The sequence below is a fragment of the Schistocerca nitens genome, chromosome 7, assembly GCF_023898315.1.
Source record: "Schistocerca nitens isolate TAMUIC-IGC-003100 chromosome 7, iqSchNite1.1, whole genome shotgun sequence".
Taxonomy (NCBI): Eukaryota; Metazoa; Arthropoda; class Insecta; order Orthoptera; family Acrididae; genus Schistocerca; species Schistocerca nitens.
The window spans coordinates 253,841,311-253,855,749 of NC_064620.1; the positions used below are offsets into that span (position 1 = coordinate 253,841,311).

The 14,439-nt window shown below is 43.4% G+C and overlaps 1 protein-coding gene across 1 annotated transcript in view; it reads left to right on the top strand.

The window, feature by feature from the left end:
- LOC126195563 (orexin receptor type 2-like) overlaps positions 1 to 14,439 on the top strand; it is a 103,014-nt gene that overhangs the window by 55,256 nt on the left and 33,319 nt on the right. Inside the window, exon 4 of the mRNA XM_049934186.1 lies at positions 8,211 to 8,370. Within this exon, the coding sequence (XP_049790143.1) occupies positions 8,211 to 8,370 (160 nt within the window). The remainder of the gene's footprint in view (positions 1 to 8,210; positions 8,371 to 14,439) is intronic.

Below are 14,439 nucleotides of genomic sequence, written 5' to 3' on the forward strand. Positions count from 1 at the left end.
GTCGATGGCTTATGGGTACCTAATACATCTCTGTTATATAACTTGGAAAAGGGAACCTACAATTTAAAGTGGAATCCGAACCATGTAGCGTTCCTTATGACTTGAGACTGTTGAGATGTGAACGTTAGAACAAAATGTCACTGAAAATTCTACTGATCCGACCAGGTAGCGATCCCGCAACCTCTTGGTTTCTATGCATGCATTTTACGGCTAGTCGACCAGGTTGCGATCCAGATGGTTATTCCGAAGTGTTTTACTGAAGTTGAAGTTTCCTGTGATCTGTTACTAATAGTGTGAGCGTACAGTATCAGGTTTCTTCTCCTGTGTAAGCGTTACGTTTGTCTATACTCAGGGTCAGCCGCCAGTCACTGCACCAGTCATCTATCCTGTGCAGGTCTTCCTACAATTCGCTACAGTCTTTCGGCTTTGCTACCTTCTTAGAGAAAAATGTATAATCTGTGAAACGGTTCATGGAGCTTCCGATGCATATCTTGGGTAGTTATAATTCAGCTCTCCCTATTTAACACGTTATAACATGGAAACTAATTACTGTACGGTGACCGAACTTGGTAGCATTAATGTCAAGGACATGGGAAAGAGAAACAATGCAGAATCTGTTCAACTGAAACACTTTTAATGTGCAGCTACGGTACATCATACCATTACATACTGGTACCATTATTGCTACAAAAGAGGCCCAATAACGTGCCCATCAGTGACCCGAAGACTGAAAGCACAGGATTGCATTCTGCACAGTTAAAAAAAAATTGTTCAAATGGCTCTGAGCACTATGGGACTCAACTGCTGTGGTCATAAGTCCCCTAGAACTTAGAACTACTTAAACCTAACTAACCTAAGGACAGCACACAACACCCAGCCATCACGAGGCAGAGAAAATCCCTGACCCCGCCGGGAATCGAACCCGGGAACCCGGGCGGGGGAAGCGAGAACGCTACCGCACGACCACGAGATGCGGGCATTCTGCACAGTTGAACAAAGCATGTCCGTAGGTATGATGGCTACCTGTCTTGATATGCTGATATTCAGATCAGCACATGTGTGAATGTTCCCCTCGTAAAGCAAACGATAAGCTGATAATTCGATCGGTTCCAAATTTCTTTTGGGGAAGCAGGTGAATTTCGCGAGCTATGTGCGGTGGGGCCCCATCTTGCAAGAAAACTATTTAGTTCAGCGCGTCTCTCTCCTGTACGGCGGGTATGACATGTTGGCGAAGCTTATCGCAGCAACACTGGCCAGTCATACTGCACGTCTTTGGCCCTTGAGCGCCAACCTGTTTGAAAAAGATGGGCCAATGATTAACGGAGCCGTAAAGCCACACCATACGGCGACACGTTCACAATGCAGAGGAACTTCTTGCACAGTGACTGCAAGTGAAGATCCCCACACTCGAATATTCGGAGTGTTCACCTCACGCATCAGATGAAAATGAGCTTCATCTGTCCATCGGATGGTCCAGAAGAAAGTGGAGATCGAAATCAACACGTCATTCAGCGTCCTGTGAGGTACGGAGCGAAATGGGGCAGTGGTTAGTACACTGGACTCGCATTCGGGAGGACGACGGTTCAAACCGCGACTGGCCATCCTAATTTCGGTTTTCCGTGATTCCCCTAAATCGCTCCAGGCAAATGCCAGGGTGGTTCCTTTGAATGGGCACGGCCGACTTCCTTCCCCGTCCTTCCGTAATCCGATGAGACCGATGACCTCGCTGTTTGGTCTCTTCCCCAAAACAATCCAATCCAATCCTATGAGGTAAGGTGCTGTACGATGTGGATCCTATACGCATACTATCTGAGAATGGCTCGAAGCACCTTCCGTACAGTGGACCACGGGATGTTCAACAGTCGTGAAACAGTACGCGCACTGCATGACGATCGAGAATTGCGCGCAGCAGCTGTGGTGCAACCGGTCGTCGGGTTCTTCCCAGAGCGACGCCCAGTTCTCCAGTTGATTCGAACTTCTTCATCATGCTCCGCAAAGTAGGTGGCGCAATAGGACCCTTCCGTAATCATTTCAGCCGGCGATATTCTCGAAGTGCAGTTGCAGGATTGCTGTTGTTTTGATAACAGAGTTTTACCAATAATATCCTGCTCCTTTGGTCCAAGCTTGGTTGACACGTCAATAAGTGCACGGCGACTGGTCAGGTGTATGAGACTGTGTATCACGATTACTGATGACGGAACCTGGTGGTCACAGTTGGAACTGGGCGGTGGCGCAGTGACCCATGGAAATCGTGCACCCCGTACTCTGAACATTAATGCTATCAAGTTTGATACTCGTACGGTAATTAGTTTCCATGTTATAACGCGTTAAATAGCGAAAGTTTAATTATAACCACCCAATACACTTTCCAGTCACACTAATGTGAACACCTCTCGAAAGATCGAATAACCACCTCTGGCAGTGCGACCGTTACATCAGACGCAAGACGAGAGTCAGTGAGGCTCTGGAAAGTACCGACAGGGATACGGAGCCATGCCGACTCTAGTGCTGAGACCAGCTGCACTAGGTATCTCGGTTGACTATCCATGGCGCGAACAGACCTATTGAGGTAGCCCCAAAGATTCCCGATTGGGTTTATATCCGAGAAGTTTGTTGGCCAGTGCAGTACGGTGAACTCATCCTTGTGCTTTCCGAACGACGCAGGTACACTGCGAGCTGTGTGATTTGTTACATTTCCTGCCGATAGATCCCATCTGCCGAGGAGAAATAAACTGAATGTAGAGATGGACACGGAGCCAAATAATAGATTCATACTTATCTTGATCCATTGTGCGTTCCAGAATGGCGAGATAACGCCCAGGCCATAACGCGATCCTAGAAGGCAGCACCATTTTCACAAACTTTTCTTGCAAGAGTTAAATATAAAAATATTATCTGTATTAAAATGTTCTTTACGGAACATTTTAAATAATTCTAGACCTAATATCTGAATCAACAAGCAGCACATATTTTCATCGTTTGGTGCCTTACAGCTTGCATATACCCTGAAGAGCCAAAGAAACTGGCACACCTGCCTAACATCGTGTACGGCCCCCGTGAGCACGCATAAGTGCGTCAACACAACGTAGTATGGACTTGACTAATGCTTGAAATAGTGCTGGAGGGAACTGACACCGTGAATCCTGCAGAGTTCTCCATAAATCTGTAAGGGTCCAAGAGGGTGTAGATCTCTTCTGAACAGCACGTTACAAGGCATACCAGACATGCTCAGTAACGTTCATGTTTGGGGAGTTTGGTGGCCAGCGGAACTGTTTAAACTTAGAAGTGTGTTCCTGAAGCCACTCTGTAGAAATTCTGGACATGTAGGGAGTCGCATTGTCCTGCTGGAATTGCCCAAGTCCGTCGGAACGCACAATGGACATGAATCGATGCAGGTGATCAGATAGGCTGCCTACGTACGTGTCACCTGTCAGAGTCGTATCTAGGCGTATCAGGGGTCCCATATCACTCCAACTGCAATTGTCCCACAGTATTACAGGGGCCTCCACCAGTTTCAACTGTCCAGTGCTGACATACAATGTCCGTGGATTCATGAGGTTGTCTTTATGCCCTTACACGTACATCCACTCGATAAAATTTGAAACAAGACTCATCCGACCAGGCAGCATGTTGCCAGTTATCAACAGTCCAATGTCAGTGTTGACGGGCCCAGGCGAGGAGTAAAGTTTTTTGTAATGCAGTCATCAAGGATACACGAATGGGCCTTCGCCTCCGAAAGCCCATATCGATGATGTTTCGTTGAATGGTTCGCACGCTGACACTTGTTGATGGCCCAGCATTGAAATCTGCAGCAATCTGCGGAATTGTTGCACGTCTGTCAGGTTGAACAATTCTCTTCAGTAGTCTTTGGTCTCGTTCTTGCAGGATCTTTTCCTGGTCGCAGAGATGCCGGAGATTTGATGTTTTACGGAATTCTTGATATTCCCGGTACACCCGTTAAACAGTCGCAATGGGAAAACACCTATTTCATCGCTACTCGGAGATGCTCTGTCCTATTGCTCGTGCGCCGACTATAACACCGCGTTCAAACTCACTTAACTTTTGATAACCTGCCATTGTAGCAGCAGTAACCAATCTAACAACTGCGCCAGACACTTGCTGTCTTATATAGGCGTTGCAGACCGCAGCGCAGTATTCTCGCTGTTTACAGATACCTGTGTCTGAATACTCATGCCTATACTAGTTTCTTTGGCGCTTCAGTGTATTTTTATCGAAAATCTTGTTGGAACACTGTTGGCTGCTGTAGAAATCTTTATTATTCCGACCAGTTTCGACCATTAATATTGTCGTCGGGTACCTGAGCTCACCCGTGAACAGGCCATTGTTAAATAACGTTGGACAAAAGTTTTACAATTATATGAAATTGAATAATGGCATTACAACAACATTTTCAATTACAGTAACCATGATTATACAAACGTTCCATCTCATCGTACATTACTTCAAAGACGTGAAGTGGTCGGTAGAACTCTATTTATTGAGTTCAGAAGTGTTATGTATCAATACTATAGTAGTACAACGCTTCCACCTATGAAATGTTCGAGGAACGTCATTGTTAGACGTCTCAGTCATTGGTCTTGTGCAACAGTTTACTACTTTCGGGAGTGGATGTGTTTTATATATGTGACTGATGCACTCTATCTTCTCAAAAATGTTTGAAGTTGTCCAGCTGATGTTTTTGTTCCTATGAAGAGTCGGTGGGGCATCACGAGATACTGTAATTGAATAAATTTGGTGCATCGTGATGATTTGTAACAACTGAAACTGGTGGCAATAATAAAGGTTTTCATACCAACTAGCAACAGTACAACATGAATTTTGATAAACAAAGAAATATAATAGTAGAGCATTTTATTTTGACACAGGCCTGTCCCAGTTGTGTATGATGATTTTGACGTTAATTAGTCACATTCTGACGCATTACTGGTAGTTTTGCCAAATAGTGCTATAAGCTGCCTACCTGAAATGCACGAAATGTTCCCTAAAAGGATTACCTAACACACAGAAATTAATGAATGAAATAATACAGTTGAGAAATGGATGTTGATTCCCTCTGTTCTTGTATTTCATGGGTTCTGAGAAAGCTGTACCATAGCTATTGAGGATTAAGGTATTTTTTCAATCCCATTTAGTACAAAAAAGAATCTAAACTTCGGTGCCATCGCTTCCATTAGACATGACAAAGTTGGTGAGCGTACAGAATTCTGTGAGACATTGGGACTCTAACCCAGATCGTTGCTTTTCATGGGCAATTCTCTTACTGACTGAGTCATTTTCTTTTTGTTTTACATTTTATTTTCTTAGTTTTTTAATTTTCTATGGTCCTCTTCCTACATCACAGCCCTGCCTTTTGCTAGCCAGTATCGTCACCTTCGGTATTCATCTACATGGATACTCTACAAATCACATTTAATTGCCTGGCAGAGGGTTCATCGAACCACCTTCACAATTCTCTATTATTCCAATCTCGTATACCTCACGGAAAGAACGAACACCTATATCATTCCGCTACGTCTTTCCGTACGAGCTCTGATTTCCCTTATTTTCACGGGGTGATCGTTTCTCCATACGTAGGTTGGTGTAAACAAAATATTTAGGAATTCGGAGGAGAAATTTGGTATTGGAATTTCGTGAGAAGATTCCGTCGCAACGAAAAACGCCTTTTTGTTAATGATGTCCAGCGCAAATCCTGTATCATTTCTGTGACCTCTCTCCCATATTTCGCAATAATACGATACATGCTGCCCTTCTTTGAACTTCTTCGATGCACTCCGTCAGTCCTAGCTGGTAAGTATCCCACATCGCGCGGCAGTATTCTAAAAGAGGACGGACAAGCGTAGTGTAGGCAGTCTCCTTAGTAGATCTGTTACATTTTCCAAGTGTCCTCCCAACAAAACGCAGTCTTTGGTTAGCATTCCCCACAACATTTTCTATGTGTTCCTCCCAATTTAAGTTGTTCGTCATTGTAATACCTAGGTATTTAGTTGAATTTACAGCTTTCAGATTAGACTGATTTATCTGCTCGATCCAGAAACAAACTATCGCCTCTAGGAATTTTTACCTTGTAACATGTAAGGTTCTGTTCTTCTAAGTCAACGGCTATTATACAGCACTTATAAAACACGCACTGCTGGACTTTCCTCTACGTCCTCTTCTCCGTCTTTGGATAGACTGATGTAAGGATAAGTTATATCTGAACATCTAACTCAGAGAAAATAAGGGCCCTGGACGAGATTTAAATAAATGAAGGATAAACGACATTAAAAAATAAAATTCTTAGTTCTCTTTTTATAGGACGTTGAGAAGTTAATAAGGTGTTTAATGTGAAGTCCTTATGATCATCTGTCAGCACTATTCGCAGATAGTTATGGAAAGGGACACAATACAGGGTGTCCCACAAATGTGGGGAAGAACTGCGAAGGGTTGTATAGGGTGTCTTGAGGAACAAATGGAAGATAGGAACCCATGTCCGGAAACGTCATCAAGACACCACAGAAGGTTGATATTACAGGCGACAACGCCTTCCAGCAGGTCACCCCTTCGGCAGCACACGTGAATTTCTACGCTGACACTCCGTAGGCGTAACGTCTCTCAATGTTGTTTTTGTTACTCAGTAACTGCAGCAGATTGCCACTGTCGGCACTGGAGAAAGAGGAGCTGGCTGCTGCATAGAGACGCCTTGTATCCCATGAATGCGATGCTCTGTTATGACGGTTTCAGACACGGAAGTTTTTTTTGTCATGTATAGAGAAAAACATAGGAGATTTTAGAGGTCCCCAGGAAAAACATAAACTGCAGATGGAAACCATCATAAACCGAGGCAACAGAGCATCGCATTCACAGGAGACAAGGGCTTGCCATGCAGCGGCTAGCTCCACTGGCGCTCGTGGTACGCAGTCGCGATCACTGAGTAGCAAACGGCGTTGAGAGACGTGGCGCCTACTGTCCGTCAGCGTACGAAGTCACGTTTGCTGACGAAGGGATGGCCCAGTGGCGGGCGCCGGCTCCTGTAACTTCGATGGGCTGTAGGGTCGTCAGATGACGCTTCTGGACACGGGTTACTGTCATAAATTTGTTTCTCAAGATACCGTCTATAACCCCTCTAAGTTCACCCCAACATTTCTGGGAAGCTCTCTATTTCTTATTAAATTGGCATTTCCTTATCCTGTGTTGTTAAAGGGTGTAGTCCTCTATACAAGGTTTATTGCATCTAGTGGACGCACTGTGTTGAATCCTGCCTAGTCGTGGAATATGGGAAACCTGCCTCCACGGATCGCCAGACAACAATTGCAACAAATCGTATTAATGAGTTTTATTATGAAAAGTAAATGACAATACTTAACTTTGAGAAATACATACATGTATCGCAAGCAATGGGCGACAAGCAAAATAAAAAAGCCTCTTCAGTATATACAATTCCTAATACAACTGAAGTAATAGAGTTGATGCTTCTATCCAGGCTGCAGGTCTTGATTCTTCTCCTCGACTGGGCCCGGACCAGTCGGGCGTGGCGCTTATGTCCTCTACGCATAAAGGCCGCTGCTGTAGTGTTGTCGTCCTGGAGGGAGGTAGGTCAGGGTGAATTAGCTGACCTCTTCTCACAGCCATTCTGTTCTGTCGTTCCCGACTGGCGTGCCGGCGCTTGACTTTACGTCGCAACACACTGACCAACGAGCCAGATGTAGCTGTAACGTTTTGCGCTAGAGAATAACATCCCACACGGTCGTAGCAAGGTCGTTATATCAGTCTGCTTAGGAGTCGTCCTTGTTACCATTGCAACTCTTTTAAACTGCAAATGAGAATAGACTCGCCAATAGGTTGCTCACAATGAAACCAATGGGCAATAATTATTGTTTAAAGAAATTACAAAATGTAGTGGCTGTTAGTTTTAATTAAGGAAGCATGACCCATGACCCACCCCCATAGCTTTATTTCCGCCAGTAACCTCTCCTCTAACATGCTAGAAGCTCTCCTGCGCTCCTTCCTGGACTAGAAAAAGGGAGGTCCAGAACTGAATTCTCGACGCAGCACTCAGTTGTAAACGACGATTACTAGTGTCGTTGCCGTTTCAGAGATTCTGCCATGTACCTCTTCTCCAGCAGTTTAATTGCAGTTCATGCACGACAGCGTAATGCTGCATATTGATTGCAGTTCACGCGAGCTTACCACTTACTCTGTTGTTCCGACAGCGCCGTCTGGTAGCGTCGGCAGCCGCCGGGTGCCGATGGCCGGCAACTCGACCACGGAGGCGCAGCTGCGGTCGCGGCGCAAGGCCGCCAAGATGCTGGTCGCCGTCGTCGCCATGTTCGCCATCTGCTACCTGCCCGTCCACCTGCTCAACATACTGAGGTGGGTGCGAGGCGTGCACCACAACAGAATGTGGCTCCTCTCATACATTCGTCAGACTATTGCAGAATGTTCTCAACGTATTCAGTTGGTGCCTTCTAAGTATTTGCAGGAAGGAAAAAAAAAAAAAAAAAGATCCATTAGTCTCGGAAATTTATACCTTCTCACATGTGTTCCCTTCAGTTCCAGAAAAATTTTAGCGCTGTGATGTTGGTACCTGATTCTCGAGATGATAAAAGTCGATGACTATGCATTGTTTGTTTGACGTAGAGGGGACAACAGGAAGCCGTTAGGCTATAAATCGGCGAGTTTGGACACTGAGACGTTAATTCGGTGTTTTCTGCAACAAATAATAAAGTTTTATTTCACATTTTATGTTACTTCAGACACGCATGCGTGGCTGAAGGAACAGACCTTGCAAAATAAAAATAAATATTACAAGCCTAGACGGCAAAACGAAGACCTCGGTGTCTCATTCTCCCTGCCGGCCGGAGTGGCCGAGATGTTCTAGGCGCTACAGTCTTGAACCGCACGACCGCTACGATCGCAGGTGCGAATCCTGCCTCGGGCATGGATGTGTGTGATGTCCTTAGGTTAGTTAGGTTTAAGTAGTTCTAAGTTCTAGGGGACTGATGACCTCCGTTGTTAAGTCTCATAGTGCTCAGAGCCATTTTCTCATTCTCCCTACTGCGGGAAAGTAATGTGGGAATTGAGAGATGTAGTCATTGTGGGATATGGGGGTTGGGGTCGTTTCTGGGAGCTTACATGGATATCCGATATGGTTAAGACAACCGCCCGAGATAATCGAAAAAAACGGGTTCGAATTCCGGTTGGGCATGGATTTCCATGTGTCACTAAATAGTTGTATACACTTGATACGTCTGATGTCAAAGTCTTGAAATAATTAATTGTTTGACGTGCTGCGTAACAGCCGCTTTTGTCATGATGATGTATGATGCGATGTTTTCAGTAGGGTACTTGATTCTGTCATTGACTTGTGGCCAAGAAACTGTTGAATACCACTCTCTATCAATTGTTCTTAGATTCTCTTCAGCAACAATCGCATCATGTCCAGGGTAACTAAATAAACAATCATTTTCTTGAAGTGATTAGCCGACGAACTATTTTCATTGTTTCGGTTTATCTACATCTGCATCTACATACACATTCTGTAAGCCACCGTGTGGTACATGACGGAGGTTAAGTTGTACCACTACTGTCTATTTCGCCGGCCGGAGTGGCCGAGCGGTTCTAGGCGCTACAGACAGGAACCGCGCGACCGGTACGGTCGCCGGTTCAAATCCTGCCTCTGGCATGGATGTGTGTGATGTTCTTAGGTTAGTTAGGTTTAAGTAGTTCTAAGTTATAGGGGACTGATGACCTCAGAAATTAAGTCCCGTAGTGCTTAGAGCCATTTTTGAACTGCCAATTTCTTTTTCCACTCGCAAATAGAGCTAGGAAAGTCGACTGTCTACATAGCTCCTCACGTGCTCTAATTTCTCTTATCGTGCTTTTGTGGTCCTCACGTCAAATGTATGTTGTCGTAAATAGAATCGTTCGCAGTAAACTTCAAATGCCGGTGTTCTGAAGTTCGTCATTAGTGTTTCTCGAAAAGGACGTCGTTTACTCTCCAGGCATTCCCATTTGAGTTCTTTGTAAGACTCGCATGTTGATCGAAGGTGCCTGTAAGAAATGTAGCAGGCCAACTCTGAACTGCTTCAACGTCTTCTTCTTCTTTCTTTTATCCTATCTAGTGGGGATCTCTAACAGTAATATTCAAAACTGGGTCGTCCTAGTGCTCTATAAGCGATATCTCTTACAGATGAACCTTACCTCCCTACAATTTTGCCAACAGATGAAAGTCGATCTTTCGTCTTCTCTATCCTACAACTAGACATTTGACTACTGTTTAGTTTCCTGCTCTTACAAATACATCCAAATTTCATCTCTTGTTGCTATGCTGTATACAGGTTTCAGTACACACGTCAAATTTTGAGCATTTTCTTACAAAGACACAAAAAATATAGTCAAGTATTCCATGGCATGATAAGACTGGAAGCAAGAAATCAAACAGATTAGAGAAACAGCAATGTGACTTTGAATGGTGCTCGAAATCCTGTGAATAAAATGGCGCGCTGCCTGAGAAAGTATGTTCTGTTTCCTGATATCTGAAGAATTCTTTATTCCAAAATTTTTTAGACTGCAAAATTATTGGAACACTTTGCAACTTTGGTTGTAGATGATGAGAAAATGTCAAGACCACACAACACCTGACTCCACTGTATACAAAATCCACAAATATCCTCTAGACATTTTAAAAATTGTAATATTCTAAGTTAAACATTGAGCTTTAAATTCTAAATCGCCACCTCATGATTCAAAGGCGTTTCAAGTGCTTGTTAATCCGTTTAATTTCATACCTCTAGACAAATCATTTCACAAAACATTTGACGGAATTTATTTATCTCTATTCTCAAGTTTTCTTCAGAAAGAAAGATCGGTTTGACGCCTCATTTGCTGTCACGGTGTCTTGTGTTCTGCAAATGTGCTGAATTTAGTTCTATATTCGAAGAAAGTCATATCTGACAATTAAATATCACCCCACTGTAATTTTTTATGCACGAAAAGCTGGTCTTGGTGATGAAATTTTAAAATTTAATTTACATAGCAAGAAGCATTTGTTCTTGGCATATATTAATTTTCTCTCAAATCCGTAATTAAGCTTTCCTTAATTAGCGCGATTGGTTTCTAGCTATGAAAATTCAGATAAAAATCCACCGCGAAATTTCTAGCGTATCTCATTTTCGCTCCTCTCAAACATTTAACCGAGAACTCACCGGAGTTCTTTCTTGGGGATTGCTTAAATTGTCAGGAATCACAAGTTTTCAGGCAATAGGGAATGCACTGCGGTCTTCGATTACATAATGTTGCCTCTATTTCGAGGTGAATAACTTACCGATCCTCTTCAGTCATCTATGGTTTTAGGAACATAAGTCGATTATGTTAGACTTTCAGGAAATTGAAACTTTCTGGCAGATAAAAATGTGGGCCAGACCGAGACTCGAACTATGCCTCTTTGCCTTTCACGGGCAAGTACTCTATCGCCTGAGCTACCCAAGCACGACTCACACACCCTCCTCATAGCATTACTTCCGCCAGCACCTCGTCTCCTACCTTCCAAACTTCCGAGTTCGAGTCTCGGTCCGGCACACAGTTTCATATGAGCCCACACCCCGCTGCAGAGTGAGAATTTCATTCCGGGAATTTCAGGAAATTCATCGCTGACGGAAGCATGAACGCTACGAAATTCTGCAAACCAGTTGTAAACAGTCGTTTCAGAAAGATTTGTTTACCAAAATTTGTATGAAGCGAATCGAGACATTGTTGTTTACTTAGGTTTTTACGAGAATAAAAAAAAAGAACATCATCCTACGAAAACATTCTGTAGATAAATGACTCGGCCAATTCACGAGTTGCATTTATTTTAACGATAAAAAATGACGAAACAGCGCCTTTTAGGGTAAAAGGCGTCCGTTGGGACGTGTTCATTATTGACGGATGTTGTATATTTCAGGATTAATAAAGCGCAGAAATTGCGTTGCATTACTTCATTCGCTTGGGCTTAGCATCTAAGCTTGTAAAATGCTAAAAATGGCAGTAAACGCCAATTTCAAAGCCAGAAGATGTTAATGTCTCTTGTTAAATGTCACGATCGTTCTCTCCAGCTGAATTAATCGACGGCACCTGTTTCAAGCAGTACAAGGAAGAAAATATTGAGCAATATCAACTGCTTTCCGTTGCAATAAACTCATTCTATGTGAACCAAGTTCACATTTTTGTGGAATTACGCTAACTGTACTATCCATTTCAACGATGAAGAAAAATATTTCAAAGTCGCAAAACTCACATCCGACTCAGAGGCCTCACACATGGTCGCCAATAAGAAACTACACCTCTTTGGAACTCGAGTTTCAGTAAACTAATGTAGCGAAGACTGTGTACCACTGTTCTTTTTAGGCGGAAAATAGGAGCAAACTTATTGGGCTCTGTAACTATACTGTAGCAGTAATTTCAAGTGAAAGCAATGAACACCAAGTGCAGAGTTCAATAGTGCCATGGCTTCCAGTTCTGTGTGTTCCTGACCTAAACAGGCTCGTTCTGTCAGCTACATTGCTCATTTTACTTCTGTTTCTAATCGCTTCTGCAGAATTGCTTCGCAAACTTCTATTTATGCTGTTAAGAGTATTTCTTTTAGCACTGATGTAGATGAAGGAATTAAGGTTAATCTCAAATATCTTGAGCATCAACGTTCACAGATTTACCGAATAAGAAAAGCTTTTTGTCCTGGTAGGAAAAGGTTTAAAAATAAAGTCTGCGCAGTCTGGACCTGCTCTCTCTTTACGTCTGATAACACTACGTTGCAGTTTCCCTAAGAGGTATCACACGTTGTGTTCCTATAGCTGTGCAAATCATTAGTTGAAATTGAATTTAACATATAAGGGTACGGTTCTACTGAAAACACAAAACTAATAACAAACGAAAGGGGTGTTCATCCTCAACGAGCATTGGAAGTCATATACAAAAATGTTCACAACACTACACGTACTTTGATTGTTACAATTGACGTTATTCTCCTCAGCTAACAAATCTTACTTACAACGAATTAAAATTTTTTGAACCCGATAACGAGATATCACTAACTCACCGCTTCACCTAATCCACTATACTACCAAATGTATTTTTCTTTCCAAGGCAGCACCCCTCACTATAAAATCATACACCAGCAATTGAGCACTTCTGATGATACACAATAAGAGTAACTTGACAAACCTCGATTACTGTATGAAGTGCTATTAGGGATTCAAATGATTCAAATGGCTCTAAGCATATGGGCCTTAACATCTGAGGTCATCAGTCCCCTAGACCTTAGAACTACTTAAACCTAACTAACCTAAGGACATCACACACATCCATGCCCGAGGCAGGATTCGAACCTGCGACCGTAGAAGTCGCACGGTTCCGGACTGAAGCGCCTAGAACCAATCGGGCACAACGGCCGGCTGCTATTAGATAATTCTGTTGTGTAATATGTGACGTAACTTACTTAACTTACTAGTTTACTTCACGCGATCAGGCCCAATGGACCGCGCGCTGCTTTGAGAGATTGCCTCCACTTCAGCCTATCTTCAGCTCCTTTCTGCCATCCTTCCAGCAGTCCCACTCTCTGAAGGTCTTCGGATACGCAGTCACTCCATAGAGTTATAGGTCTTCCTACGGGCCTTCTGCCGGTTGGCTTGGTGTTGAGTACAGTTTTCGACCATCGGTTGTCCTGCATTCGAGCAACACGCCCTGCCCACTGGAGTCGTAGTGTCTTCATTATAGCCACGATGTTCGGATCTTTGCAAATATCATACAAATCTGTATTGTGACGAATCCACCATTTTTCACTCTCATCTTCGTAAACTGGTCCAAAAATCTTCCGAAGGACTTTCCTTTCAAATATCATTAGTCTGGTCAGATCTTGCTTGGTTGTACTCCATGTGGCACATCCACATAGTACTACTGTCTGTAGGAGTGTTTTGTAGATGTTTATTTTGAAATGTCTTGACAAACTTCTGGTTTTGAGGAGAGTATTAAGGCAGTGGTAACAGCGATTACCTGCCTCTACTCTTGCCTGTACTTCCATTTTACTGGATATTTCATCTCTGAATACTGCGCCCAGATATTTGAACTCCCTGTCAGTTCTCCGTAAGGGTGGAAGTGGTTCTTGAGTTTCATTATGTCTACGGTGTAGAACCATGTATTCCGTCTTGTCACCATTGATTTGAAGTCTAATTTTCTCGCTTTTGTTTCTAGAAAGCCATTTCCTCTAATTCTTCTTGCGACCCAGATAGTAGCACTATATCATCGGCGTATCAGAGGTACTTGATGTTCACATCCCCGGTGTGGACACCTGTGAGTTCATTAGATGACATCTCTCGAATTCCAGAATGCAAAGGTCCCGAGTTCGAGTCTAGGTCCGGCACACAGTTTTAATCTGCCAGGAAGTTTAATCTCTCGCATTACCTTCTC